Source organism: Cyprinodon variegatus, unplaced genomic scaffold (assembly GCF_000732505.1).
Source record: "Cyprinodon variegatus isolate N-32 unplaced genomic scaffold, C_variegatus-1.0 Scaffold27, whole genome shotgun sequence".
Classification (NCBI taxonomy): Eukaryota; Metazoa; Chordata; class Actinopteri; order Cyprinodontiformes; family Cyprinodontidae; genus Cyprinodon; species Cyprinodon variegatus.
In genome coordinates this window covers 2,173,357-2,200,835 of record NW_015150480.1, presented here as the reverse complement: position 1 = coordinate 2,200,835, position 27,479 = coordinate 2,173,357, and the positions used below count along the sequence as shown (strand labels likewise).

At 41.0% G+C, this 27,479-nt stretch overlaps 1 protein-coding gene across 6 annotated transcripts in view; it reads right to left on the bottom strand.

The window, feature by feature from the left end:
- The window catches only part of ralgapa2 (Ral GTPase activating protein, alpha subunit 2 (catalytic)), a 147,679-nt gene that overhangs the window by 27,121 nt on the left and 93,079 nt on the right, over positions 1-27,479 (bottom strand). For all 6 annotated transcript variants that reach the window (XM_015396705.1, XM_015396711.1, XM_015396727.1 and 3 more), the window contains 6 exons: positions 24,336-25,167; positions 21,438-21,509; positions 20,688-20,811; positions 19,346-19,501; positions 13,537-13,695; positions 9,235-9,362 (listed from right to left, as the gene is read on the bottom strand). In XM_015396705.1, coding sequence (XP_015252191.1) covers positions 9,235-9,362; positions 13,537-13,695; positions 19,346-19,501; positions 20,688-20,811; positions 21,438-21,509; positions 24,336-25,167 — 1,471 coding nt within the window. The remainder of the gene's footprint in view (positions 1-9,234; positions 9,363-13,536; positions 13,696-19,345; positions 19,502-20,687; positions 20,812-21,437; positions 21,510-24,335; positions 25,168-27,479) is intronic.

Here is a 27,479-nt window from a genome sequence, read left to right as displayed (position 1 = left end):
ACAGGAAAGGGGGTATGAGAGGGGGGAGAGACATGCGGCGAAGGATCACAGGCCGGATTCGAGGACTAAGGCCGCGTCGAGGACTAAGGCCTCCGTACATGGGTTGTGCGCACTAACCGCTGCGCCACCTGGATGCCCAAAGAAAGGACAATATTAAAGATGCAGATAAATGATTAATCTGGATATGTTTTCTTTAAATACAACATGCATGCAAAAAAAATCTGATTCCTGGGTGCGTTCCAACTTTCTCTGTTCAAGTAATGACTTCTGGGTACATATGTGTAGCTAATGCAAGTGGGTGCTAAAAATTTGACTTTTGATCAAAAATTACACCAGATTCTTTTATTTTTTTATTGTATTCAAATATTCTCCAAGTATAGTGGGAAAATGTCAAGTCTGTGTGGAGCGGTACACAACAGATTGAAAATAACTCTGCAGCCTCTTGCTTAAAGATGTTCCTTAGCTTTTAATTACGGTACATTTCTTTACAAAAGATTATAGGTAGAATACAGAAACAGACTTTTAAATGTCCTCCTGCCGGACATAAACAGACCACATGGTTGGTATTAAAAGACTAAAACAGCTAAATGACCAGCACCCCATTAAACTTAGTATTATTAAGGCCTGCTGCAGTAGAGAGGCGTCAGAAGATTCAGCCAGCGTCTCTCAGCAGCTTCTCTTTAGCTACAGACACCACTTGACAATAAAAGACGGGCTATCAGAATTAACACATCAGAGGCTGCTCTATGTAAGAAGAGGCAAACAATGCACAGCGATGCACACTTAAATGTTTTGTTTTTGTTATTGCTTTGTCCGCTGTGCTTGTATATCAATACGAAAAAAAAAAAATTCCATTTAGTACAAAAATGCAAATGCTGAGACGGACAAGGACGTCCTCTGAAAGAAAACAATAGCCAGAGGCCAGCCGAGAAGCACACAGTGCCTTTGAAGTATTTAAAGAGGCATTAATGTGGAACTTATAAATAATCAACTAATTCCTTCTTAACACCACGGACTAAAGTCTGCAACAAAAAGCAGCGCACTCTTATAATAAAAGAGCAGCTCAGGAGACTGAGAGGAAAAAGAAGAATTGAAAATGAAATGGATCATTTATAAAAAAAAAAAAAAAAAAAAAAAAGGTGGATGATGTAACACGTTTAAAAAAAAAAGCGTTTACAAAATCCTGGTGCTAGATCAGAGACGTAGAGATTCCAGCGGAGCGAGATGAGTGACATTTCGCTGACATTTCCCAGCAGCATTCAATGTGTGACTGCCTCACGACAGCGTCAGGAATATCTATGGATATGCCTGAATGTGACACAGGCATTAAGGGATGTGGGTTCTTTCAGAGGCCGGCCTCAGCTCTGAGGCCAGTGATGAGGAGCCTGGACCCTGTGAGATTGAATAGTAATCACTGGAGCACAGATAATGGATGATTGAAGGCTCTTTCTACTCCGCTGCTGGATTTCAATATCAGAGAGGCCCTAGAATTGGGATTCTTATCAGGGGTGGTGTGTCAAACAAAGGAGAGCCGAGCGTGAAATATGGGGTCCAACTCAGGCACACGACCACGGCGATTAGCACAAGGATAAAAAGTGCCGCACAAACAAAAGAGGGCTGCTTTAGCTGGACAACGAGCTGCTCCAGGCCTTGTAGAGGGAGATACGCAAGGAAGACGGGACATAAAGGGGAAAAAAGACAGACTACTTGCTGGTAACAAGAGAATGGGACATGCTTTTTTTTTTTCTGGGATGGTCTGGCGATGAATAGTGACACAGTTGACTGTTTAAGAGTCTTCCAGAGGAACAACAGAGAGATGAAATACAATGCACTTCAAAGCTATTTGCGCACAAACACACATCTTTCCCAGTTGCACAAACGGGCATGAAGGCACGAGGCTTCACATCGATGCCAAATCTATTACAAAAAAAATATATTATTCGCATTTATCCCCCCCCCCATTCCAAGCACCACCGCTTGCCAGTAAAGCTCATTAACCCTCCCTTCAAGAACCCTGAGACAAAAGACAGGCAAAACAAAACATAACTAATCAATGGGAATGCACCGAGTTGGGGGTGTGTGGGAAGGGGGATAACATGATAACCTGAGAGGACTAACAGCTTTTGCTTTAGTGCTGCGCTCACTGGGTGTGGGGTGGAAAAAGAAAGTTCATTAATTAAACAGGGCTAAGGGTAACAGATGGAATGGCTAGCTGGATGCTAATCACTTAAAGCGGAGGGACAGGTTTTTACACTTCAGCTGGAAACGGCAACAACAAACCAATCACACTGGACCTGGAGGCGTCTAGTGGGGACTCTGGGATTACAGGATCTCAGCTAGGGGCTTTGAATTTTTTATTTTGTTTTGCTGATATTAATATATACATAAAAAATAGTTGTGAAAATAGATATCTTCAATATGTATTTATTAAATTTATTTATATTGGCAACTACTTCAGGGGGTTGTCATTTAAAGAGCATATAACAGCATATTCACATGTGTTACAAAACCTGCCATAAAACTGTTTTTAAATAAAATATTATAATAGTTTACATGTAATGATTTATTCTAGAGATGCAGCTAAAACACATGAACTGATAAGTTTTTCCCCCCACAATTTCCAAATAGCTAACAGCCTACACAGTTTGACACCAGCAGTCTATGTATGGTTCTCTTTGGCGGGGCTCAGGGACCCTGCTGTTGGCCGTCTGGTTCTACGCCTGCCCTACCTGTGTTTTTTGAAAGGGGCGGTCCCCCGTGAAGCCCAGACTCCAAAGTACGGGATGGGGCCAGGGCCTCCGGGGCCTTTCAGGGTGTGGGTGCCATGCAGTGGACGCCTTTTGTTGTGAGATGGGTGGCGAGAGGAGGAGGAACTCATGTTTGGGGGGGGTTAAAAAAGGAGTAATGCTATGAGTCATTTTGCATTAGCAGCAGGAGTGGGAGACAGGGAGAGGGGGGTGAGAGGGGACGTAGGGCGAGAATACTTTTGCATGTTGTATGAAGCTAGACGCCATATGCCATCCGAGCTGGACTGCCTCCTGAGTCAGGGCTCTTGGTTTGACAGGCCTGTGCTTGCCCCCTCCACACACCCAAAGCTACCCCCCACACCCCACCCAACCCTAACTAACACCCTCCTCCTTCTAGGCCTTTCTACGCTCCAGCAATGGGCTTGGCAATTGCTTTGGTTGTGCATGGTCTACACTCTGTTCATCTGTGTGTGAGTGTGCATTGGAAGCAGAGTGTGTGTGTGTGTGTGTGTGGAGTGGAGTGGGGGCTTACTCAGTGATCTGAACACATCGGACATTGTCGTGAGTCCCGGCAGGAACAGCTGGTCAGCTGGAGAGAGGGGCGGGAGGGGGCAGGGATAAGGAGGGGAAGAGATGGGAGGCAGTGCGCAACACTGATAATGGGATTAGGTTAAAACATTCAGGGGGGGAGAGAGACCCCTTCTCTTTTAGTAGCCCTCCAAATAATGCATAAACTCCCAACTAGCCTATCAAAGCCAATGCCAGCCACCGCCCAAAGAAGAACAGGCCAAGTCCAAACTGGGCCTCCACCCATCTACTCAGCCTGCAATAATTCAGCTTTAATAAACTTATTCAATAAGTCCAGGTGATGAAATCGACTTGAATTTCAAAATGACTCGCTGGTAGTCAGCTCTGTTTCCTACAAACAGGAAGTTGGCGAATTACACTCACATGAATCCTCTATATAATGACTTGCATTGGCGGCTCACTGCGCCCAGTCAAGCATTGTGCGCCACAGCGATCCAGACTGCTGAGTATTATCTATGAGGCTGGTGACAGTTATGGCACAACAGCTGGCAAATTAGACCGATCAGAAATGCTAAATAATTCATGCGAGACAACACTAACATGGCAGATCCTATTCATGACACCCCATCATGCATATGGGAGCACTTTCATCTCTGCTAGGTGAAGAGTTTTACAGTATACAAAAGAAAAAAAAGCAGGGCTGTGGTCCGATGGTGGGACAATAACTCGGAGGAAGGGCTGTGAGGATATGTCACTGTAATAATTGCAATGTGAGTCTGCAACACACAAAGGACTGTAGATAAAAGATACCACATCCTTTATGTTTTCACTTTAAATCCTTTGAAATTAAGTCCAGATGTTAATGTGAGCCTGTTGGCGGGGAAGGGTGGGGGGCATGACAGACTTTAACAGCTTTCTGGGTTCTAATGAAAGAATCAAACCTTCTCTGTGCTTCACTCACACATACACGCCACCTAAAAGCCTGGCTCGCATGACTGGCGATGGGCAGAAACAGATTATGGTTATTGATCGCTGCCTGGAGATGGATCTTTGTGTGTGTGTGTTTTTTCCTTGTGTGTCAGAGCAGAGGATGGGAACTGAGAGCAGTGTGCAAAAGCTATCGATTCTGTTCAGCAGGGAGGATATGTCTCCGAATCAAGGTCAGTTTTGCATTGTCTCACCTATTAGTAACCTGCCATCTCAACACACAAACACACAATCCATTTCTACCTTTAACAAAGGCCCAATCATGAAGTGAGAGATGGATCATCAAACTCAATTGCTTTTTGAAGAGAGAAATGATTTGCGACTTCTGGGTGAGGAGACTCCTCTATGGTGACAGCAGGAACGACCTTCATCACCAGTAAATGGAACTGGACAGCGAGACCATCCGGTGACCGGCTGCTTTCTGGTGAAACAAACTTATCAGCTCTTTACTCCAACTATGGTGTATGCTCTGGCTGAATGAAAAGGAACTGATCAGAATTAAAATATAATTTTAAATCTAAACTATGGAGATTCTCCAGATTTTGGGAACAGCTTTCAAAGTTTACTTTTAAACTTTAAATGTATGCATAGAAAAAAAAAAAGGAATTTCAAAAATTCAATAGAGCTGATAAAAATATTTGTTTCTGTTCATTCTATATTGGACCCCAAGCATTTAAAAACTTAATAATTCAGCTTTGCAGAAAATTCATGTGGAAACAGAACTTATGGCCTAAATAATTATGTGAGAAACAGCTGACTGAGGAAGGCTGGCTGTGAAAGAGAAGCTGGATGTGAACGCAGCTCTGTTTATGAGGATATTTATGGAAAGTTGTCAGGAAGGAAAAACTGCATTAGATAAATGTGCACTAACAACTGTAACACCAGCAGCTATGCAAAGTTATAATAGAAAAAAAGAGTGTTGACTGATGCTGGAATATTGGCTCCAAGGGATCCGAGATAAAGACTGGTCAGAGGTTCAGGATGAAGTTTCTATAGTCAGAGATTATCTGTAGAGCTATGCCAAGTGTATCAAGTACAAAGTCAGTCTAGCTGTCAACCAGTTTTAGTTTAAAAGTTAAATTCAGTTAATCTATATGGCGCTTAACACATGTATCTAAAGGTACTGTCACTACCTGATCCGTCCCAGAAGCATGATCAGGCCAGCGCATGCGTGCACAGAATAATTAGATCTGGGTCGCCGAAAACTATGCAATAGCAGTGCTGAAAATATTTATTTATATACTTAAAACATCAAAGAATGCTGAACTACATTGCATTGAAAAAAATGAAGACTTTTCTGAAAGAAATTGTTACATTTTACATTCTCTCCATTTTATTGCATGACGTCATCATTGGACATCCTCAGAGCAGTCACTGCAACGTTCGAAATGCCATTTGTTTTTTTTTTATGTATTGTGTTTAGAATATGCAGTATTTACACAAATATTCAAAGTAACCTCACACCTGAAAAACGACAAAAGAATAAAAAAGTATGAAAAAAAAAAAGTATTGCCTACATGGGAGTTATTCTATTCCCACATGCACAGGACGGATCGCGCTTCCAGGACGGATCGGGTAATGACAGGTACTTTACAAACTGTTTACTCTGCTGAGATAGAAGTCGAATACATTTTCCAGCAGAACTTTTCTCAAGCAGACACCGATAAAAATTCTGCTTTAATGACATTTTATCACTGTGCTGGCATCTGATTGGCTGGAAAACTATCCTGACCTACACCTCATGGACAATCTGTGGAATATTGTGATGCAGAAAAAAGAAACCTAAAGCCACCACTTAGGAAACCAGCCCTTTCTTCAATTCTTATCTAATCGCCTCTATGCCACATTGCATTAATGCAGTAATTAATGCAGACACGGTCCTGACAATGTATTGAGTGCATATAAGATACAATACATTGACTCACTTCTCAATAAGCAGACATTTCTGAACAAAATTGCGCCCAAAAATTGATGGTTCTATATTGTTATGAGCTATTCCAGAACCATAGTAAAATCCATGAAACGGATCCATAGATATGCCAATTATGAACTTTAAAGGTTACTATTTATTGGTTTTGCCATAAATTTAAGAGAAAAAATATAATTTCAACATAAATTAGTGATGATTGTCTATATTTTCAAATAAAGTAGCAGCAAAAGTAGCACCAGTTTTTCAAGCACACTGCTTGAGGGTGTTACACAAAAAAAGCAACAAAAAATGCTTAATATAGGGTTTATACAGGAATGAGTAACTCTAATTTAATGCTCTTTTAATGCTCTTAGAAATTATTTTAATGCCATCAAGAAGTACCCATGAGTCGAGCTTCTTTTCCAAACATACGGCTTTACAATCAACTGCAAGCAATTCCGCACAAACACGTGGAATCATTTATATCCGATATATCTGACCAATTTGTTTGTATAAACATTTTTATTTTTTAATTCAAGCATTTCAAATGCCACTATAATCACATATAAACAATGTTTATGCCAAATAAGGACTTAATTTAAAAAATAATAATCTAATTCATACTGCATCTGTTAGTTTAGTACACTTTTAAAAATAAAATGCACCTTTAAGTAATTCATGAAACAGGTCAAAATATTTATATTTAAGGAGAGTGTAAGTAAGGAATAAAGTGAGGAAATATAATGATTTTACTTTCTAATTTCTAAGTTAATTCAGCACTTACAAACACTACATGTATATGTTATACCTTTTAAAGACTTTTGACCATAAAGACACCAGTGCAGAAAAACTAGGGCTAACTGGTCTTGAAAAAGCCACTGTGAAAGATGGGCAAATTAAAAACAAGATGTTATTACCTCAAAGCCAGACTGTTTTTTTCTTTCAGCCATATATCAATAATAAATGATCTATGATGGGTTGTTTTTAAAAACCTTGTGATGAGGTTCTTATTAATTTTAGACCTATGTTGTCCTGACAGGGGAAACTGGGACAAATTGTGTAGCAAAGTGCAACTAAAAGCCGGGAAAAAAAATAAATAAATGCATCGAACAGCTCCGATTTAACAAATCAGCAGGAGAGGGGAAAAAAAGGAGATGGATGAAAACAGGACATAATAGGGAAAGATATTACGAGGCAGTATCCTACTGAAAAACACTGTTACCCATCTGTGTGAATTTTCCTGCAATGTTGCTGGTGGACATTTTTTAATATCAAATCCTATTAGCTTGAGAGATTCTGGGAGCGTTGCAGCAGACTGCTGGAGTCCTCTTGAGCCTTGTGACGGAGCGAGAGAGGGGGCTGCAAAGCCACACTGGCCTTTTATCTGGACACACAGGGGTCATATAGCTCCTCTTTGAAGAAATATTCTCTAATTACCTTGGAGAGTGGCCTCACAGGCAGAGAGCAGGCTGTGGATTGTTAAGGTATTGTGGAGGGGTAAACTAAGGATGAGGATTTTCTTCTTGCACAGAAAAAGGAAACACACACATCCTTGAAAAAAAAAGCACACTGGTTGTTGTTGCTCTGACCTGTTAAAGATAAAGAGCTGCATATCTGAAGAAGCAAACAAAACAATGCAATAGGGACGTTTGAAAAAGACTGGTTGTGTTAAAGGTAACTAACACAACATTGAAGGTTTTGATTATTCACCGTCTCTTATTGCTTTCTTATTCAACATCCAAACATCAGAACTACAAAGACTGATATTGGCACACTGCTTTACGTGCCGCACTTGTTCATCTCTCTGTTGAAGTGTGTGAGGCCTGGCTGCCTATCAGTGCCAGACCTCCAGAGGCAGCGCTTATCTCCTGCCATAGATCGTGCCTTTCTGCTCATTGCTTCCCTGCTAAGGAATGCCAGGTGAAGCCGTGCAGCTCAACACAAGCCTGTTACTCTCCACCCTCTCTGCACCAAACCCCCCGCCAGCACCTCACTAAGGCTCACACAGGAAGGCAGAGGCCCCACCACCTCTGCTCCCCCCACAGCTCTGGCACAGACAGTCACACTGAGCTAATTCACTTGGCGTTGGGTAACAGACATCTGTCACTCAGGATGCCACAGGGGACATGCAGACACAGCCTGATACTGGGTTGGGGGTAGCCAGGCGATGCGATGCATTGTGAAGCACACACAGACGGATGCATACTTACACACAGACCACAGCGTGTGAGTTGCAGCTTGATTTGGGTCCAACAGTGTCTACTGAGTGAGTATGAAAAAAATAAACTTTTAAAAACACGTTTTTAGATAAACAGGAATACGAGACTACCTCCCAAACTGAGGTTTCTATAGTAACCACCAGGGGGGCTGAGGAGTTTCAGGGAGAAGATGATGTAAAAGCAGTCTGGGCGTAAGAGGAGATCAGGTTTCTCCCTCAAGGGGCCATCCCGGTTCGTTCCCCCAGCTCACCCCCCGCAACTCCATGCTGCTGGCATTCACATGCTAATTGATCTCCACTGGTAATTACACTCTCTTTAAACCAACTGACAACTACAGCTGGAGTCAGGCTCGGCTCTTAACGGCACACTGTTGGATGGGCGGAGGGATGCAGGCGTGTGCGCGCCCAAATGCATTTACATGTTTTTGCTCATGGCGCTTCTGTTTCTTCTGTTTTTCGCCCACACTTTCTTTTTTTTTTTTTTTTTACTCGGCCATAACATGCTAGCAATTGATGATGAAACATTATCTGTGCCCAAACCCAAAAAACAGCCCAACAAACCTGCTTTTTTTTTTTGCTCCAGGCTGCGAACCAGCCCCGCCTAACAGTTATATGTAAATAAGGCAGCTCATAAAGATCACTGTCAGCACTCAGCTGTGTACACCCACTACCATGACATGCACGCCACATCTGAATGAACTCACCCAGGCAGGTTGGTGGTCTCCTTACCAGAAGCCAAGGAAAGTTTTACCTCAGCTGCTGGCCTTTTATTTCTGTTACTGCATTCCAATGATGAGCTGTTCTTTGAACGGATGGTGAGAAAGGCAAATGGATGTAAAGGATACAAGCTCTGGTAGAGAGTCAGCCGGGACTTGACAGCTCTGCTGGCGTTGATACATGTGGCTCGTACCAGACTTGGCAATAGCGCCCCAGTGACAATGGCGCCATTAAACAGAGGTCCGAAGAAAGGAACCTAAACAAGTTCAAACGGGAAGAGAAAGTCGCAAGGGTTTGAAAATGAAAAATATAAACCAGAAATCAACATTTATTTGAATATAAAATTTTGTACAGTGTGGCCAGTTTGCACAACATATTTTTGTTATTGTTCTTTTGGTCAAATGTACACGTTTCAGAGGGACTTATTTTGTAGATCAGAGAGAAAATAAAAATACAAGGAGCATTTTTTGTTTTACTCTAATCTTGTTTATTTAGGACAAAAAAATTTACAAATGTAAGAACACCTTTTTCTTACCCAGTGGGAAGTCATTTCCCCTTTGCTAACTTGCAAATAGTGTTAAGACCATGTCCCACCATGTTTTGTCCCACTCTTCTCTGTAGAACTATGTTAATTCATTATATGATATGTTCATGATATGTTTCTAGCCTAATCCCATTCTTAAATTCATGTCAGTCTATAGCCCTTTTTCCACTATCCTTTTGAAAGAAAGATAGCTTGAGAGTAAAATGCAGGCAAAACTGAACTGGACCGTGCAAGACACAACCAAACTAGTTCATCAGTAGGGCTCGGCGTGGCTGAGTTCTCAGATAAAGAGCGCATGAGCAGGGCGCCTCATCTCCACACAGTCAGTCTCCATAATCATGACATTTCAGACATTCATAAAAGTACTAACTTCCCTACCATGCCACACGATTTCCAGTGCTGATTCTGCTTAGTAGTGTGATGAACCAGTACTCCTGTCGTTGCTTTCTGTGTCTGTAAGCCCTGATTAGACTATCACTTCCACTTTCATAAAGCCTACTCTGTCAAGTAAATTTACCAAAGGCTGCCTTCTTTGCCCTACTGTCCGCTAACTTACTGAATGTTACGGACGCCGCCATGTTGATTTGCTTGTTTACCTGTAGAGAGCATCAGTACCGTAGATCGCCAGGAGGAGGCGAGGAACCGTACTAGAGTGGTGTGTAAATGGTTGTAAGGAACCATGCTTGGCACTGTTAACTGATCCAAATTCGGTATGGATTGGTTTTCAGAGGGTAGTGTAAATGGGGCTTTTGTCAGTCTGATTTAGGTTTGGACTTTGACTAGGCCCCTGCAAGACATTTTTTACATTTTCTGTGTTCTAGACTTTCAGGCTTTGAATACTCGGAAGAACAAAAAATAGCCCCACTTAGGCTAGCCTTTTGAAACCGTGCTGAAAACTGTCTGAGCACGTTAACCGACTGGACCGTGACAGACCCAACCAAACCGCGCTAAATCTAGTACTAGTTCAACAGTAGGGCTTGGAACGGTTAATCTGAGGCTCAGTTCTCTGATAACAAAGAGCCCATCTCCTATTTACAACAGCTGACTAATTTCAGCCTTTTAACATTAAATGGCATCAAAAGAGCGTGGTGCGACCTGGCAAGCTGCTAAAACAGAGCCTCTCATAAAAGTTTGGGTGGAGGACGCTATCCAGTCCCATAAGTTCATGAATGTTATGGGCGCCTCCGTTTTGGTTGTGTAATCCCCACATTGAGAGCTGCAGTATCGTGGACGAACGATAGGAGGCGAGGAACCGTGCTAGGGTGATGTGCAAATGGTCGTAAGAACCAAGCTTGGCTCGGTTAACTGATCCAAGCTTGGTCCGAACTTGGCATGGATCAGTTTCACAGGGTATTGTAAATGGGGCAAATATCTCCTGTATGCCATTGGGTTAAAGTTTAATTAATTCCTGACTCTATTTGTCTGGTAGTATAGATGCATGGGTGTGGTTAGACACATTCAACCCAGCTAAGAAAAAAATAGTTAAACTTCGTTAATAATATATAACCAGGTGGGAGATCCATTATTTAAATGGGGCCAGAGGGGTCTATATCTTTTAGTCCTTTACAGATTTAATTAGTTTGAAGGTTGGCAAAAAATAATAAAGAAATCTGTATGGAGTAGCATAGTTTTTCACAGCACTCAAATAACTAAATAGCTTGGATTAAAAATCCTATTTCTTCCAAACGGTTGCTCCATCTGCTTAGGGCAAGGGTTCAAGTTGAAATTGAATTTTTCCTAACTTTGCATGACAACTACACATATCTAATGTGAATCAATGTTATGGGTAAATGAAATTAAAATGACAATCAATGCTATACAATGCCCTCATATTGAGCTGCTGAACAAATACAAAAGGACCAATATGAATTTTTGCAACAGCCTGAGTGAGTGTGTGCGTGTGTTTGTGTGGGTACACGCGTCTGTTCATGCATATTGGAAGGGGCCCTTAATCACCAGAGCTCAATAGTCATTGACCTGGAAGTTGACGTGGATGTCAAAGGGTTCCCGAAAGGTTCAACTTGGCAGTTCCGACAGTTTAAGAATCCAGTCAAATTAAACAATACGTTTTTATGGGGATATTACTTAAAAGCAAAAACATAGAAGATTTCTTACAATAACAAATTTCTAATATTAGTAAAACAAAATACTGCAAATATGTTTTTTATTCCTTCTTTTTTAATTTGATGCCACAGGAGTGGCATCCAAAATTTGTCATCACTGGCTTCAAGAGTTTAGACATTTCACTGCCCTCTTTGAGGCCACACATCGAGCGCAGCACTGCAAAGTAACCAAGATGAAAGCTAACCAACAAAGGGCAGTAACCACCTCTGAGAGCACATACCCACAGTGTGGGTAATAATGCACTGCTGGAGTAGAGGAGCACTGAAAGCCTTCAGACAGAAAACAGAAAGCAGAAACATCTTTTCAAATTTTACAGGAAAATGAAACAGGAAATGCGGAGATATGACTGCATTACCACACAAACAGGGTCAATAAATTAAATCAGCACTATGCTGTCTAAAGTCAGTTAAATAGAACAAGTCTTGATCTTTGTGAATCCCTTAACTTTAAGTGCTTATCATGTTTTAGTCAAATTTATTTCATAGGGGAAAAAAACCTTTATGATAAAAAAAGATTTATATCCTACAGAAATTATAAATCTTGCAATTAATACATAATAGAATTAGTTTGATTGCTTTTATTCTAGTAGGAAGAAACTTTAAAAATAAAGTTTGTTAAACCAAAGCCGTTCTCTTACTATCATTTCACTCCTGCTGTTGCCCTTCCTTTTGTTGATACAACCCTAATGCTCCATTTACACTAGCTCTCTGAAACCGATCCGTGCCGAGTTCGGACCGAGCTTGGATCAGTTAACCTTGCCGAGCTTGGTTCTTATGACCATTTACACATCACCCCAACACTGTTCCTCGCCCCCTATGGGTGGTCCATGATACCACAGCTCTCAATGCAGGAATTACGCAAACAAAAATGGCAGCGCCCATAACATTCAGGAACTTATGTTTGTTATATTAGTGATATTTCGTTGTTTGCACAATGCCAGGTGAAGAAGGCCTCCTTCTCGCTTTCGGCATCATCCCAGGTCTCACCACGATCTTTATTCTCAATAAGCTATCTGCTGAGATGCTTTTTGATATCATAGAACCGAACCCTAGATGAACTGTGCCGAGCCTTCCGTTTACACTCAACAGTTATCTTGGTTACCGTGCTCGGACCGTTCTCTGCATGGTTTCATAAGGGTAGTGTAAATGGGGCTAAAAAATGCATTGTGTGGGCGATGCAAACAGCAACTTTTAAATAGAGCGTGCACAAGGAGAAATGGGCTTGTGCATGCTCTTGCAAGTGTTTAATAGGCGTTCCCTATTGGTAGCGGGTACAGAGTTGCAACAGTGCATTTCTTTTTTAAAGTGGAGATGGTGGGTCTTTTCAAAAATTCATGAAAATCCTCCACTATACCTTTTACTAAGTATTTCTGTTTCATTTTAAAAGGATTGCTTGAAGTAATAAAAAAATCCTTTTTTTCTTAAAAACTATTGTTTTTTTTAAGATGCAACTACTTCACTCAATGACTAGATTATGGTTTAGTTTTAACTGAACAGTTTAATGCAGAAGATCTTGCCATCCCTGAAATATTTTTCTTACCTCTGGTGTCACACTGCCCTCCTAGAGGGCCAGTGTTCTTCCACCTGTAGAAGTGTTGCTGTATCCAACACACTGAATCAAAGGCTTAGATCATAAGCAGGACTCTGGAGGTTTTGAACCATTAAACACGTAAAAGTTACAAGACACCAGCCGTCAGGAGCTGGTGTGCGACAGCTAGGTTTATGTAAGAAAAAGGTAGAAAATGCTGTACATAAATATCTACCTGAGGCTTCTTCATGATCTGTATGAAATACATGTGATTCTTCATCGGGTAGATGATAATGAGCACATCTCCAAAGTCAGTTGGGATGATGCCACGGCGGTAGTCCCTGGTGTGCTCGGACCACACGATGTGCACCTCATCGTTGCCCAAGTGACGCAGCTGCCAGTAAACACAAAAATCATTGTAATTGAGGGCCTTGCATGTGAATTTTATTTCCACTGTTATGTAGATGAGGAAAATAAGACAATGTTAGGATAATTATCATTGATAATGTGTCACTTTATTACACCTTAATATTACTGCCTGTTTTGTGTCAGAACTGATGTTTTCCCCAGTAGATTATCTAATTAGGACAGTCCCTCCGTCCGGCGTTATATGGTTATCATCTTTATTCTGTGAGGGGCAAATATTTGGGAATGGAATGAGAGTGGTGTCCTTCAGCAAAGAACAAAGTGTAATATTTTTATAAGGCTGGAGCCATGGATGTTGTATAAAATGCTTCTTTAACTGTTAATTGTGGCCACTTCATGAGAAGTGAGCCCAGTTGGTAAACAGCTGCCTTCTGTACCGTCTAAGCAACTTGTCTGATCTGAGTAAGATTACAATTTCTATCAGAATCTGTTGTCAAGCCTCATGGTTATTTAATACATATAGTTATGAAGTGTTATTTAAAGAGTTTGTCCCGAGTGATCTCTTTTCAGGAAAACAAACTGGAGAGATAGAGCTTTAAGGTGCACACACAGAACTCGCCTTTAGCAAGAAATTTAGGAGGATTATTTCAAAAAACTGTTTTATCCAAACCTGTCTTCTACAGACCGGAAGCGAAAACTGAAGGTAGCCCAAAGGTTTCTCCAAAAAAGCTGAAACTATTTTCCTGTTACTACAAGGATCAGGTGTAAGAAAAATCACAAAGTTTGTTAGAATAAACAATGGTTAGCACTGGGGTTGAAGCCCTGGATTTGCCTCTTTTTATAGGTTTTTCATTACAAATTCAAATAGCAAACACAAAACAGCCAAAATTGCACTTTAAAAAAAAACAAGTAATTCAAATCCAATTAACCCTCCGCAGCAGAGCTTAAATTGCTTCCCATTTCCACTCTATTCATGAACACAAATGAAAGTGGGCTGGACAAGAAGACACACTTAAATGACAGGAAATAGGTTGACAGTAGTTTGTAAAAGGTAAACAGGTCCCCTGTTTTTGAAAGCAAACAGGTGAACAAAGTTACAGTATATTCTCTTCCAGGTTAAGATCAGCCCATTTGCTTTAGTATTCTCCTCCCTTGACCTACTCCACATTTCGTCATGTTACAATCAGAACAAGTTGAAGGGTTTGATTTGAATTTTATGTAATAGGCTCAGACAAAGCATTGCATGATTGTGAAGCTAAAACAAAAAATACAGAATTCTTTAAAGCTTTAAGCAAAAAACTGAAAACTGTAACCCTTGAATCTGATATCTCTAAATAAAATCCAATGGAAACAATTGGGTTCAAATTAGGATTTATAAATACATCCAATCCAAATCTCTCAGTAAAAACAGCTGTTGTTTGAAGGTATCAGAGGTTTGTAAGTGAAGAAACACACCAAACAAGCCAAGGAGAAAGTTGTGGAGAAATTAAACACTGGATTAGGTTACAAAACATGATCCCAATCTTTAAAGCTTCTCATGGGATTCTGATCAATAAATCACCTGTAAATGAGAAAAAGTTGAACCGACTAAAACATGGAAGTCCACCTAAGAGCTAATAAGAAAGGGCTCACAGTAACTTTGAAGAAGCTACAGAGCTTTAAAGCTCAGGTGGGACAATTTATCAACATTAAAGCATGCAACTGTTTGCAAACAACATGGCAAACCATAGGGAGAGCCTTTTCTGAATAGATGAGATCAAGACCTAACTTTTGGTTTTTATACAAAATGCTGTTAGAAATTAAAGCCGTGCATACACTGCATGAGTTTTTGCCCATCGCATCACATACGGACCCGACTGGGATACATACACCTTTCATCAGACTGAAGCAGAAATTTCAAAAAAATTCCGACCAACGCCATCTCTCGGCGCTGAGAAACACTGATCGTAGCTGACAGCTTAGGTAATATTATTATTATTATAGTAATTTTATTAGGTAATATTATTATTTAGCACAATCAGTACCATCAGCTCATTTGCGCACGCTCAAACATACATCTAGGGTTGGGAATTGAAAAGATTTTCAAGATTCCGTTTCCCTTATCGATTTTGTGCAACGATTCGATACCTTATCGATTCTGCGAAACAATGAACTTGGTGAATTTATGGTGACATTGATCTACCTTCCCCTGGGACGTTCTATTTCTGCCTGCCTCCACGAAAACAGAAGGCAGTGAACGGGAGCTGCCAGCCTCTGATCCAGCCAGGCTATCCGTCTCGTCACAGTCATCTAAATCTAATGGAGAAGGCATCCGTTTAATGAAAAAGCATTACTGTACAATTTCGGAAAATAAACTCATCTCCCACTGATTTAAATAAATGAGCGTCACCTTTCTCTCGCTCCCTGAACTGCGGAGCAACATCGTAGCATGTTTAATAACCCCAAAGAGAGGTAGGAAATTGGTTTATTTCCAAAAATGGCGTATGATTTACTAGGATCAGCACAGGCAGTGATACAAAACTTACTATTTACCACCAGAGTTGCCTTCCATGCTAGTTGTAACTTTAGCTTCTGTCCAGAAGGTATCGAAAACAAGGCATTTGTTAAAATGTATGTCATGTTGTATGGGCAGGTGTTTCTGCATGTTGGATTTATTTCCTGCCCCGGATGTTATTGTCACTTTGTAATGATTGCCTTGTTGCCATCTTTCTCTTCCCTAAAATGTAGCCAAATTTTCAATCGCTTTGACTGCTTTTGTTTTGCTTCTCTAGACTTATGCCTGGTCACGTCGTACTTGCTTACTGAATGCCGTGTGCGTAACTTGTGTAAAAAACTTGACGTAAGTCGTGCTGCCCAGTGCTAGACTCTGGTGCTGCCTGGAATCATTAAGAAAACCGTTAGGCGAGCTACAAAATGGTGCCATGGAACACACAGAACCAGTTCTGAACAGGAACCGGTTTTCAATCCCCATCCCTACACACATTCGGTTTTCCATAAATAATGTAACTATGGTACTAAAATATCCTTAACTCACTAATGAATGCTAATACACATCTTTAAAAAAGTTTTTTTATGACTTTTCTGAGACAATTTTGATGCTTTTTACATTTTCTCAGCTAAACTACTCAGACATCATCACCAGGCATGCTCAGATCAGTCCAGCAAAATATGATTAAACCAAGTTTATCTGCATTTTAGTTATTTTCTTTTTAGGGTATGCACTATATACCACAATGTTAACACGAAAGGAAAACATAAAACTCAAAAAGACTATATTTATGTTTAAACCCAAAGCCGAAAAAGTTACATCCCTGAAGTAGCGTAGGATCCCATTATCTGCTCCGACGAGTGATAAAACAGAAAGAAAAACGTAATTTAGGTATTTTTTACAAAATAAAATTGAAGGCGTCCTGGATTGCACAAATAAGTTGATGGTAGGGATCGTGCTTCCGGGACGGATCAGGTAGTGAAAGTAGCATAACAGCATGGGAGGCTTTTTTTCTGTCACAAAACTGAAAGTTGGCAGTTGGCAGGAATGGCGATGAACTTGAGACTGGGGCAGAGTTTAACCTTCTGCCTTTCCGGCTACAAAAAATAAAATTGAAAATCCCGGTTTTCTTCAATTTGATGGATTTACTACTTTGTATTGGTCTATTACAACAAATCCCAAAGAAATACAATTAATTTATACTACATAGGTGACAAAATTGGAAAAGGTCCAGTGATGTTGAACAAGCAACCCTTCGGATTTCTATCAAGGACACTGAAAAGTGAGCCTCCACTCAGAAGAAAACATCTGCCAATGTACTGTTGGCCTAATGAGCCATTAAGAAACATGCCCTTGCCAACAAAAAATGCAATTAGCACATTCTATTATAAGCCCTTAATTATGGTAATACGGTAATCTTAAACAAATCCACGGCATGCTGATTACTGAAGCTCGCCGGTTCAGTCTGTCTGTCCAAGGATCAGCAGGTACCAGCCGGGTCAGTCACTGGGACAATTTCAGAGAAAATGTTGAATATGCATTTGCAGGAGACAATTAACACTGGGATGTTAATTTGGGTTAAGATATTAGCATTTGGATGAGCTGAATGACAAGTTTAATGAGGATGCTTATGCTCTAGTAAATCATCTTCTACACAAATCTATTTAACCCCCCCCCATTAATCACATCCAAATGTTTGAGACTTCTTTAATAAAATGTGATTTGAGTCAAAGGCTCTTGTCCAATTATCCCTCTTTGACCTCCCATCCAGCCACTGGGCTTTACAGACGTGGAAACAGAAAACCAGAGGACTCCAGAACAAAAGAGGCTCCTTATAAAAACAACCTGCAGCAGCCCAGTTAAGCTGTAGTGCCTGGGGGTGAGTGTGATAGCTGAGGCACCCGTCTATCTCACTCTCTTTCACACACATGCACTAAGAACTACATGGCCTGACCCCAACCCTGCAGGTCGTTTCCATAACCCCATTACTGGAGCCAGCTGCTACTGCTGCAGCTTGCCCTGCCCCTAAAACCCACAATTGGATTCAGGAATTTGTGGTTCTCTCTGTGTTCTTATCGGGGTTTGTTGTGCTCTCGTCTTCAAAAAGACAGATCTGCACGGCAAGAAGTGCCCCATCCGTACCTCCCCACGGTCTGCTTCTATGGTTACAGCCAGTAAAGTGGGTGACTGCTGGACAAAGTGTTATTTTTAAATTGACATAGGAGCATCCTAGTCGGACAAAGACAAAGCCTGTTCCTCATTCCAATTCTCCTCCCTCCCGTCTTCCTTTTCAAAAGCATTTGCAGCAACAGCCAGCTGCCAATTTTTGTCAGACCTGTGGCTGGTGTGGGGATCTGAGCAAGGTGAGCCAGAGCAATTACAGAAGTTACTAGTGAAATGTATGGTGATGGAGTAGCATCACACTACTTCAACACCACACTTTGGAAAAGATCAAAGAAACTCTTCCCTCTAACTCTAATTTTAGGGAGCAGAAACTTCAGCATTTGTTTGGAATGAGTCGAGTACCATTCTATAAAACAAGAGGGAGAAAGTCTGCTGAGAGCAGTATTGTGGTTGGATATGAGGAGAGCCTGATGAATTTCCCTTCCCAGCAGGGTACTGTATGAGAAGATTGGCATTGCGGGCAGGGGCCTTGCGGCTCATTTCTCTGTGCTAACTGCTACCGCTGCACTAGAGCTCAGAATCCCACAGCAGAACCCAATCGATTGCTCCTGTGGCGGCAGCAGGAATTGGATAAAAGGATCCTGCCGGCATCCGGCCGGCGCCTGCCCTAGCGGGGAGAGCTAATGGCTGAATCCAGGCCCTGGTCACAGCGCACAGGGAGGGGGGCAGAAGCTGGCCGAATCATAGTCATTACCACAGCAGCACATGCCCTCTCTTCACACACGCGCCTGCGATTCTCTACTCCTCAGGCCTTCCTGACCAGGGTCACTAATCAATGCCCGTACTTTGGAGTCACACCTCCTGATCTCAGCTTAACAGAGAAGTGGAGGCTACACAACACACGGCTCTATGCAGGCATTACTACAGAGCCGTTTTACCGCCTCTAATGTCTGGAAGAAGCTGTACTCTGGTATCTTTATAAAAACAGGTATGTAAAGCTTTTTATTACGATGATATCCACATTTCTACCAGGAGCTAGAAAAGTTAAGACGACTTTTTTTTTTACCTTTTTGGTGAGGCTGTCATCAGAGTCAGATGGCATTCTTGTGGATACGTGGAAAATGACTTCTACGGTGGAGGTAGCATAGTAGGGAGCTGTTAGGCCTGTGCTTCCATTCCTTTGGAGTCCTCCCATAAAGCCACAGTGTGTGGCCAGGTCCACCTAAAGGAATTCAGCAAAGTGTACAACATTATTTAGTCTGGAGATATACAGCTAAGTTTAGTGGAGACAGTCAAAAAGGTCTGGTGATTGCAATCAGATGGTCTCAGGTTGATCAGCAGTGGCTGCAAAATCCAAAATCTTATCTGTCACTGATCGTTGAACGCAACTTTCTGACTGCAACAACATTGTACTTCTTAGCACTGAAGCTGATGCTGAGTTATTAGGTTATTTCTAGCATCATAAAGAGGTTTAGGAATTAAAGGAATTACCACGACACTAAGAGGCCAAAACCCATCAATATAAACATTTAATTCTGTGGTAATATGGTAAAATAATAAGTCTTAAACATTTAGGAAATAAATGGTGAGTGTTTGCACCTTCCTTGTAACAACAGGTCCAAATACAGATCTGGTACCATTAAAAGACAACTGAGTGTACAGTTGGACATAATATTCAAAGTTATATAACTAGAGCATCTAGGGGCATTTAAATTATTACATTTATTAAATAATAAGACAATAGTGTAATGTGTAGGTGGATATCTGTGTTTCTTTTAGACAGTGGAGCTCCTGCAGCAGGAGGACCCACTGGTCATCGTGCAACATTTTAGAGACGAGTGACCCATTTTAGTGGTACCACAAAGGAAATACAGACAAAATATGCCAATAAGGATAAAAAGGTCTTAAAAATTTAACTTATGAAGGAAAATTAAGATTTAGGAACCAGTTGAGGCAATGAGTCTCAAATTTCGTCTATCATGCAGCATTTAAAATATTCTGAGGCTAAATAAAACCCACTTTCACAGTGAACACTCTCTAATATGTGACGTGATCCTGCCTCTTAATCAGCAGTCATTGCAGAAAGGGTAAAGTAAAATATTTTTTCAATTTAGATTTTAGGAGAAACCTGAAGGGGGGTATAAATATCTATTTGCATATGAAAGCTTTACAACAAACAAGTTTCAGATCAGGGCATCTCATGTTTTTGGACTGTGGGAGGAAGCAGGAGTACCCGGAGAAAACCCATCCATGCTCAGGGAGAACATGCAAACTCTATGCAGAAAGAAACCAGTTCGGGAATCGAACCCGGAACCTTCTTGCTGCAAGGCATTGCATCACCGAGCAGCATCTCTTTAATTCATACTTCAAAAATATCCAATTTGATTAAAGGCTGTAGCTCTTCTTACCTCCCATCCCAGTCCAGATACAAAGTCCTCATAGGCCTGGCTGCCTGCGCTGTTCGACAAGATAGAGCACTTGTCTTCTTGGCCTTCTCCGATGTAGAACACAGCAATTTTGTGAGTCTCTCGGCTACACACACACAAAATATAGAGAAAATAAGAGGTCAGAAAATCCTGTAGTCAAACTGATAAATTGAACAAAACTTTACAATAAGAATAATAAAAAAAAACATTTGCAAAAATTTCTACAAAATTTCTCCTCTTAACAAAGGATATCTGAAAAGCTCTGCCCAAACCATTTTCCCCTGTTGCCATGGCAGTACGTTGCACTACTGTGGGTTTTGGGGCACTTTGCATGCTTGTGCACAAACTGTTATTGTCCTAACAATCTGCTCCATCGGAGAGAATAAACTTCCATCCTGAGAGCATTCTTCAATACTCTCTTGTCATCGGCAGTGTGGGAAGTACGTATTGATTGGGAGAAGAGAGACAACGTAATAGAGAGACAAGAGTGATGGTAAGAGATTTTCAGAGTTGTGGTTAGTAAGGAAAATGATGGTGTTAGGAAAAAAAGGGAAGGGTGTTGCTGCTTTCGCTCAGGATAAAACAGGTACGGCAGAAAGCTGCAGCTGTAGTTGGATGATTGAAAAAAAGGGCACTGAATTACAGACAATTGTGTTTTCAGTGGTATCTCCAGCAAGTCTGACGAAAATTAATCTAATTTCTACTGGAGGCTGCGAATAAAAAACAACTTACCACTGCCTGGAGTCCAAGTTCTTCAATTCCCTTAAAAGTTTGGAGTTTTTCTTCAGTAAGTGGAAGCTTTTTCTGTGCAACAAAAACAAGTAAGGTCAAACTAAGTACAGAGAAAAAAAATATTCATCTATCATCATCTATCTATCAGGTTACCAGTGAAAAAAAGCCACTGCCTATATGCAAACACATTGTTCGCCAAAGTTGAGGTGCTGCGTTAGTTACTAAAGTGAAAAAAAAAAGAAAAGAAAAAAGACACAGGTGCAAAATACAATCTCCTATTTGCTATGTGCCTGTTGCACCATCACTATTAAGAGGTGTAAGCTTTTAATTTACAGGGCAGCAGCACAAAGATGTGGCTTTGTAGACGTTGATGAAAACAGCTGGGCACTTTTACCCTGTGGAGAGGAGATTAAGACCCAACAGACTCCAGTGTGCCCTTAGTTTTCACCCTCTTTAACCAACAAGCAAACAGCTGAGTTTCTACAGTTGCGTCTCACATGTGCAAATATTTCAGATATATTCTCTTAGCCACAAAACTATATTCTGCAATGTTCCATGACTAAGCAGATGCCCATAAGATAAAAGGGAATGCATTAAAAGACCTGAGTTAAATAGTATTTACAAAGAAACTCCAAGGGATAATGTACAAACTTCAGCACTGGACAGCGCCTTGCAAAGCACTAAAGCCTGTCACACCTTGACGATTTAGACCGTTAAGGTTATCTGATCGTTGACATACATTAAGTGTATCAGACATGACGCTGAATCTGCTGTGACTGCAAATCTTCTTTCTTTCCTTTTTTTCCTTCTTTCTTTTTGTGTATTCTTAATTTTTTTTTTTTTGGGGGGGTGGGGTGGTAAACCGCAGCTAGGTTACTACCACGATTAAAGACATCTTTTTATGTAGACTGGGTGTTATGCATACGTTAGGCTGTCGTGGGACCTAAGTTTTGGACACATAATGAATACTCTATGTATACGCCCAAAATTAATAGATAAAATATGCCCCCCAAAAAAAATACATAGAAAGTTCAGGATATGCCAGCATTTAGGAGATTCTGGGACTTTGGGCATGCGCTGTCTAAATTGGCATGGTGTGACAGGGCCCCGACTAAAAATAAAGTTAACAAGAATATCCTTTAATGAGACCTTCTTTAGATGCACTCTAAAACTCTTTCAGTCTGCAGATGGAGAGACTATGGCACAATCTGGCCTCAGCTAATCTGACATATGGAGGAGAGGAATGGAGAAAGTCATTCTTAAAAAGGAAGCCAAAGGGAATCCAGTTTACAGTTTGTAGCAAGTCATATTAGGGACACATAAAATAAAAAGGCTAAGAAGATGCTTCAGTCAGGTGAGACCAAAGGGTGGAAATGTAGTGGAAATTCTCAAAATATTTTAAGGTTGTAAAAGCTCTTCATCAAAAGTTTTTGTAATTAGGAACTAAAGTCGTGGCACAGCTTTTAGTGCTGTTAATAAATGTAGGTATTTAATAAAAATAAAAATAAGGCTATTGATTCCTAATAAGTAAGAACCACCTGGTAAGTCCTGCAGCATAATTTTATTGCAAAATCACAGGAACTTCATATCACGTCATCAACATTTTTAACACAGAATCAACTTTTTATACCACTGAGTGGCTACTTTAAATCTCAATTTGCAGATTTAGAAACAGAATCACTCAGAATAGATTTTTTTTACTGTTATTTCTCAGAATATGCTCCACCAACCTATTCCTACTTCTGATGGTGCATCACATTTTTTTCTTTTAGTAATCTCTGTAGGACCATCTAAACTTTAAAACTCCCAAATGCATTTCACTGTTTTTTTTTTATATAGATTGTATTTTGGTCTTCTGAATGTTGGGTTGAATGTTGAAAAGGTTCTTGTCAGTTCATAAAAGTTATTCGATAGTAGAAGTTCAAACGATTGATTTCTTGATGATGATAAAAATGGGAAATCAAATACCTTTATTTGAAATGTAAAAAAACAAACCCAACAAAGCAGAGGAACCAAAAAGAAAAAAAAACTCTAAACAGCTGTTTTTTTTTATCTATTGTTTCCAATTTTAATCTACATTTAACAATTTACCTATAAAAAGGAGAGGCACACCTATCTAATCACAGTTGATACAGATTCTTTCTTGGGTTTAAAAGTTCAGATTTCTTTTCTCCCAAGGACCTGAAAACATGAAGGGGGAATTAAACATAATTGAGGGTTTTTAATAGATCTGGTAGTTTTGAAAGTTATTGAAAATTATCCACATTTTCCCATTTCCTTTTCCTGATTTTATTTAAATTAATAAATTGCATTGAAAGCACATTCTGTTGGTTGTATTTATTTAAAATGGTGGAATTTCCTTATTTCGATGAACATCCTCAATAAACGATATTAGGCCAGAGAGCCGCCTATCTGTCTATTAAAGCCGTGCATACACTGTACGATTTTTTTCAATCGTTGCATGCAGCTACAGCTCACACTGTACGACGAAACTGCAGGGTTTAAAAGTTCAGAGCTTACGATGTTTGTTCTCATACTGTCTGTACATCTAAAAACCACGTTGGACTCAGCTCCGCAGTGATGGCCTCACTAGAGTGAGACGCGCTGTCTTGCTAACTTCTGCAATTATGTGTGCTGAAAGCCCTAAAATTCAGATTCCTGATCTGAAGATGGTCGTGAGAGGCTGATTGTCCCACGTTACCCCCCCGTATCCTATACGACGCACGATCAGGCTGACATTCAGTCTGATCGAAAAATACTCACACGACTGGAGAATCGGCCCGCAAGGGGCAAAAATCATACAGTGCATGCCTGGCTGAAGGGAAAACTAAATTTGATTTCCGACTGATGAATTGCTTGCTCTCTGTATAAAACTGTAGTGTGTTAATTAGTTAATACCTGCGATCCCATGAGTTCATGCCCAGATCATTGAGAAGCAGTCTGCAGAAGTAGAAAGGAGATTTGGGTTCCTGGTGCGAGGGTTCTCTCTGACAGGCCGCCCGAAAGCTCAAATCAGCATCCCACTTCTTAACTTGCTCCTCCTCCTGCTGAGTCTGATGGAGAATGGCCTCCAATATAGCGTTCTCTTGTTCCAAGTTCATGCCATGAGGCGAAGGCGCTGGCTGATTGAGCCTGAGCTGTGGTTGAGGGAGGCATTCTGGGCTGCTGTGGCTGAGCTCCTCCAAAAGCTTGTCCAGCACATCAACCTCATCTTCTTCACAGAAGGAAGAGAGGGATTCTGAGGCTGAGCAGGGAGTTTTGAAATGTCCTTTAAGCGGAGAGGCTGGCTGGCTTCTGCTGTGTGCACTGGGGGTTTTTGAAATAGGTGGATCAACTGGATGGAAAACCCCCACATTAACAGAGTCCTCCTGCGTGGTGCAGTACAAGATCGTCCCATCCCAAGAGTACTTTCCCGAAATGTCTCGGACAATTATGCGAACTTGGGAGGAAGGGTGCGGGGGCTGACCTGCAGTGGGGATCTCTGCTGGGATCTGCAGGTAGGACACCAACGTGCTGTCGTTGAAGACAAACAGCTGTAGGTTGGGGCTTTTAAAGACCTCGGAGGACAACTCAGACGACTCCACGTACGGGTTGTCGTGGTTTTCGCTCACAAGGCTGTGAAGGAGAGCCGGACCGCCACTAAGGGGATGGTGGCCAAGATGGTTCACCAGATGAGTCATGACTACCCGCGCCGTCAGAGGGATGAGCTCCATGTTTCGACGACGCTTTTCTGTGAGGAGTAAAAAGAAAAGGGATATGGTTTAAAATAATGAGATAATAGTAGAGGGAAAACACATTAGAGTACCCAGATCGAACATTGGCTGCTTTAGAACATATTCTACTCAACACAGAATTTAAAAAGCTCGATATTTGTGTGCAGACATGCCATCATCTCTATTAGCTCCTTTTACAAAAAGCTAAATCTCATTTATGTTCACTAAAAGGTGGTGTTTTATTTATTTCTCACAATAGCTTGTGAGAAATAAATAAAATGTGCACACCTCTAAGTAGGTAGAGTCTAATCATAAGAGACAAGTCTAAAAAGCCCTTTGAGTCTTCCTACAATAGAGAAGCATTGAGAGCGGCCAGGTGCTAATGAGAACGAGCGTCTTTACAGGCTGCTGAATAGGACTCTGCACTGTGGATTGCATTTATGTAAATACGCAGGGTTTTGCTCCCCATGTGAACGGCATGCAGCGCTTTATTCTGCAGTGATGCGGGAAAAAACAAGAAGATGCACTTTTGCATTGTGACAGTGCCATCAATACCATCATCCCTCATCAAAGTGAAGAAAGCTCTTTAGAGAGCAGGCCAAGCTGCATTAGGGATGCGCTGGTCCTTTGATGCGACTTGATCAATATGAGGTGAGGGCATGAATATAACTAGGCCGGCACTCTTTGGTTTGCCCTTTTGATAGTGTTTTGTTATTTCTACCTAAACTCTGTGTTGCAACGCACCAAAAAGCAGAGGTGTGGTGAAATTTTTTGCAGAAAAGAAAATACTCTTATTACTACAATACATTGTTTCAGAGGACGTCGGCACTCTGTGTTCGGGCTTTGATGACTTTTTGATGTTGAGGTCATGAGGCGGAGGGATGACGATGTTGCCTAATGGAATCACAAGGTCATAAAAAAGAAAAAAAAAAAATCAACTTTTTTTATCTAAATCCAATAATGGGTTTTTCTTTACGGCTGAGCACTAATGCAAAAATTCCATTTCCTCTGATGGCTGGTTTTCTTTTCATACTTTTAATAAGATATTGACATCTAATGGAGAGCCTCCAAATGGACGGACTCCTTAGAGTTTGCTTTTACCTGTAACCATTTTTGGATCTTTTTTTTTCCCCAAGGGGAACGTTAGAGTAGAGAGGATGGCATTCATTCTCATTTGCTGCAGACCAGAACGACTAAATGCTAGTTTGCACCCTCTGTAGCATATACGCTAACATTTATGGTTATGCAAATGTTTTCTCCAACTGTACGAAGGAGGAAGGATTACCATACAGTAGTTCCTTCCTAGGCTGTTTATGTAACATGACAATTAAATGGCTTGAAGAAGACCCCCCAAAAAGGCTGTTTTAAAACATCTCCGGATTTCTCTTCTACTTTACTCTTATAATATGGAGTCTAAAATGGTAAATGGCCTGTACTTAAATAGCACTTTTTCAAGTAAGGGGACTTCAAAGTGCTTTACACTACATTCAATCATTCACCCATTCACGCACACACTCAAACTCTGATGGTGGCAAGCTACATTGTAGCCACAGCTGCCCTGGAGCTAACTGACAGAAGCGAGGCTGCCGTACAGTGGCGCCACCGGGCGCTCTGACCACCATCAGAAGGCATTTCAGGGCAAACTCCTACACCCGACGCCACTGTCGCCCCACTGTTTACTATAGCCCCATTTGCACAACCCTCTGAAAACCGATCCGTTACAAGCTTGGATCAGTTAACAGTGCTGAGCTCTGTTCCATAAGACAGATTTATACACCACGCTAGCTTTAAGTAGAGAACAACAATCGTTCAGTTTGGTATATAGACAATTTCCTGATTCACATAATTTATAATACACCTCAACTGACCGTTTGATATATTTTTTTATGTCTTAACGAGCGAAGTGGGCTTTAGGCTGCACTGCAAGGCTTTAAACTTGGGCTTGAATGGCAACAAAGCCATTCTAAAGCACATAGGTGCTCATTTTGAGTCTGGATGGATATTTATTTTTAATTATGTTCACGGTGGAGAATCCTGCTTCACAGTAGTAGGTTGAGCCAAACATACTCAAAATGTGCAGGGTCATCTTTGAGCACGCCATTTTACTTTTCTGTCACCAGTTCACCGCAGTTCTTCCAGCAGTCCACACTTTCTTTCACTTTTTCTCATCATCATCTCCTTCTTTCCCATCACCCGGCTTACCACAGCTTTGCCTGCTGTGTCTAAAAGTAGCAGCAGCAGCAACCCAGACTGACAGCTCATTGGCTAATTTGTATCACTTGTAGCCTGGTCTCAGACACTCCAGAAGGCATTACTATACAAACAGGAG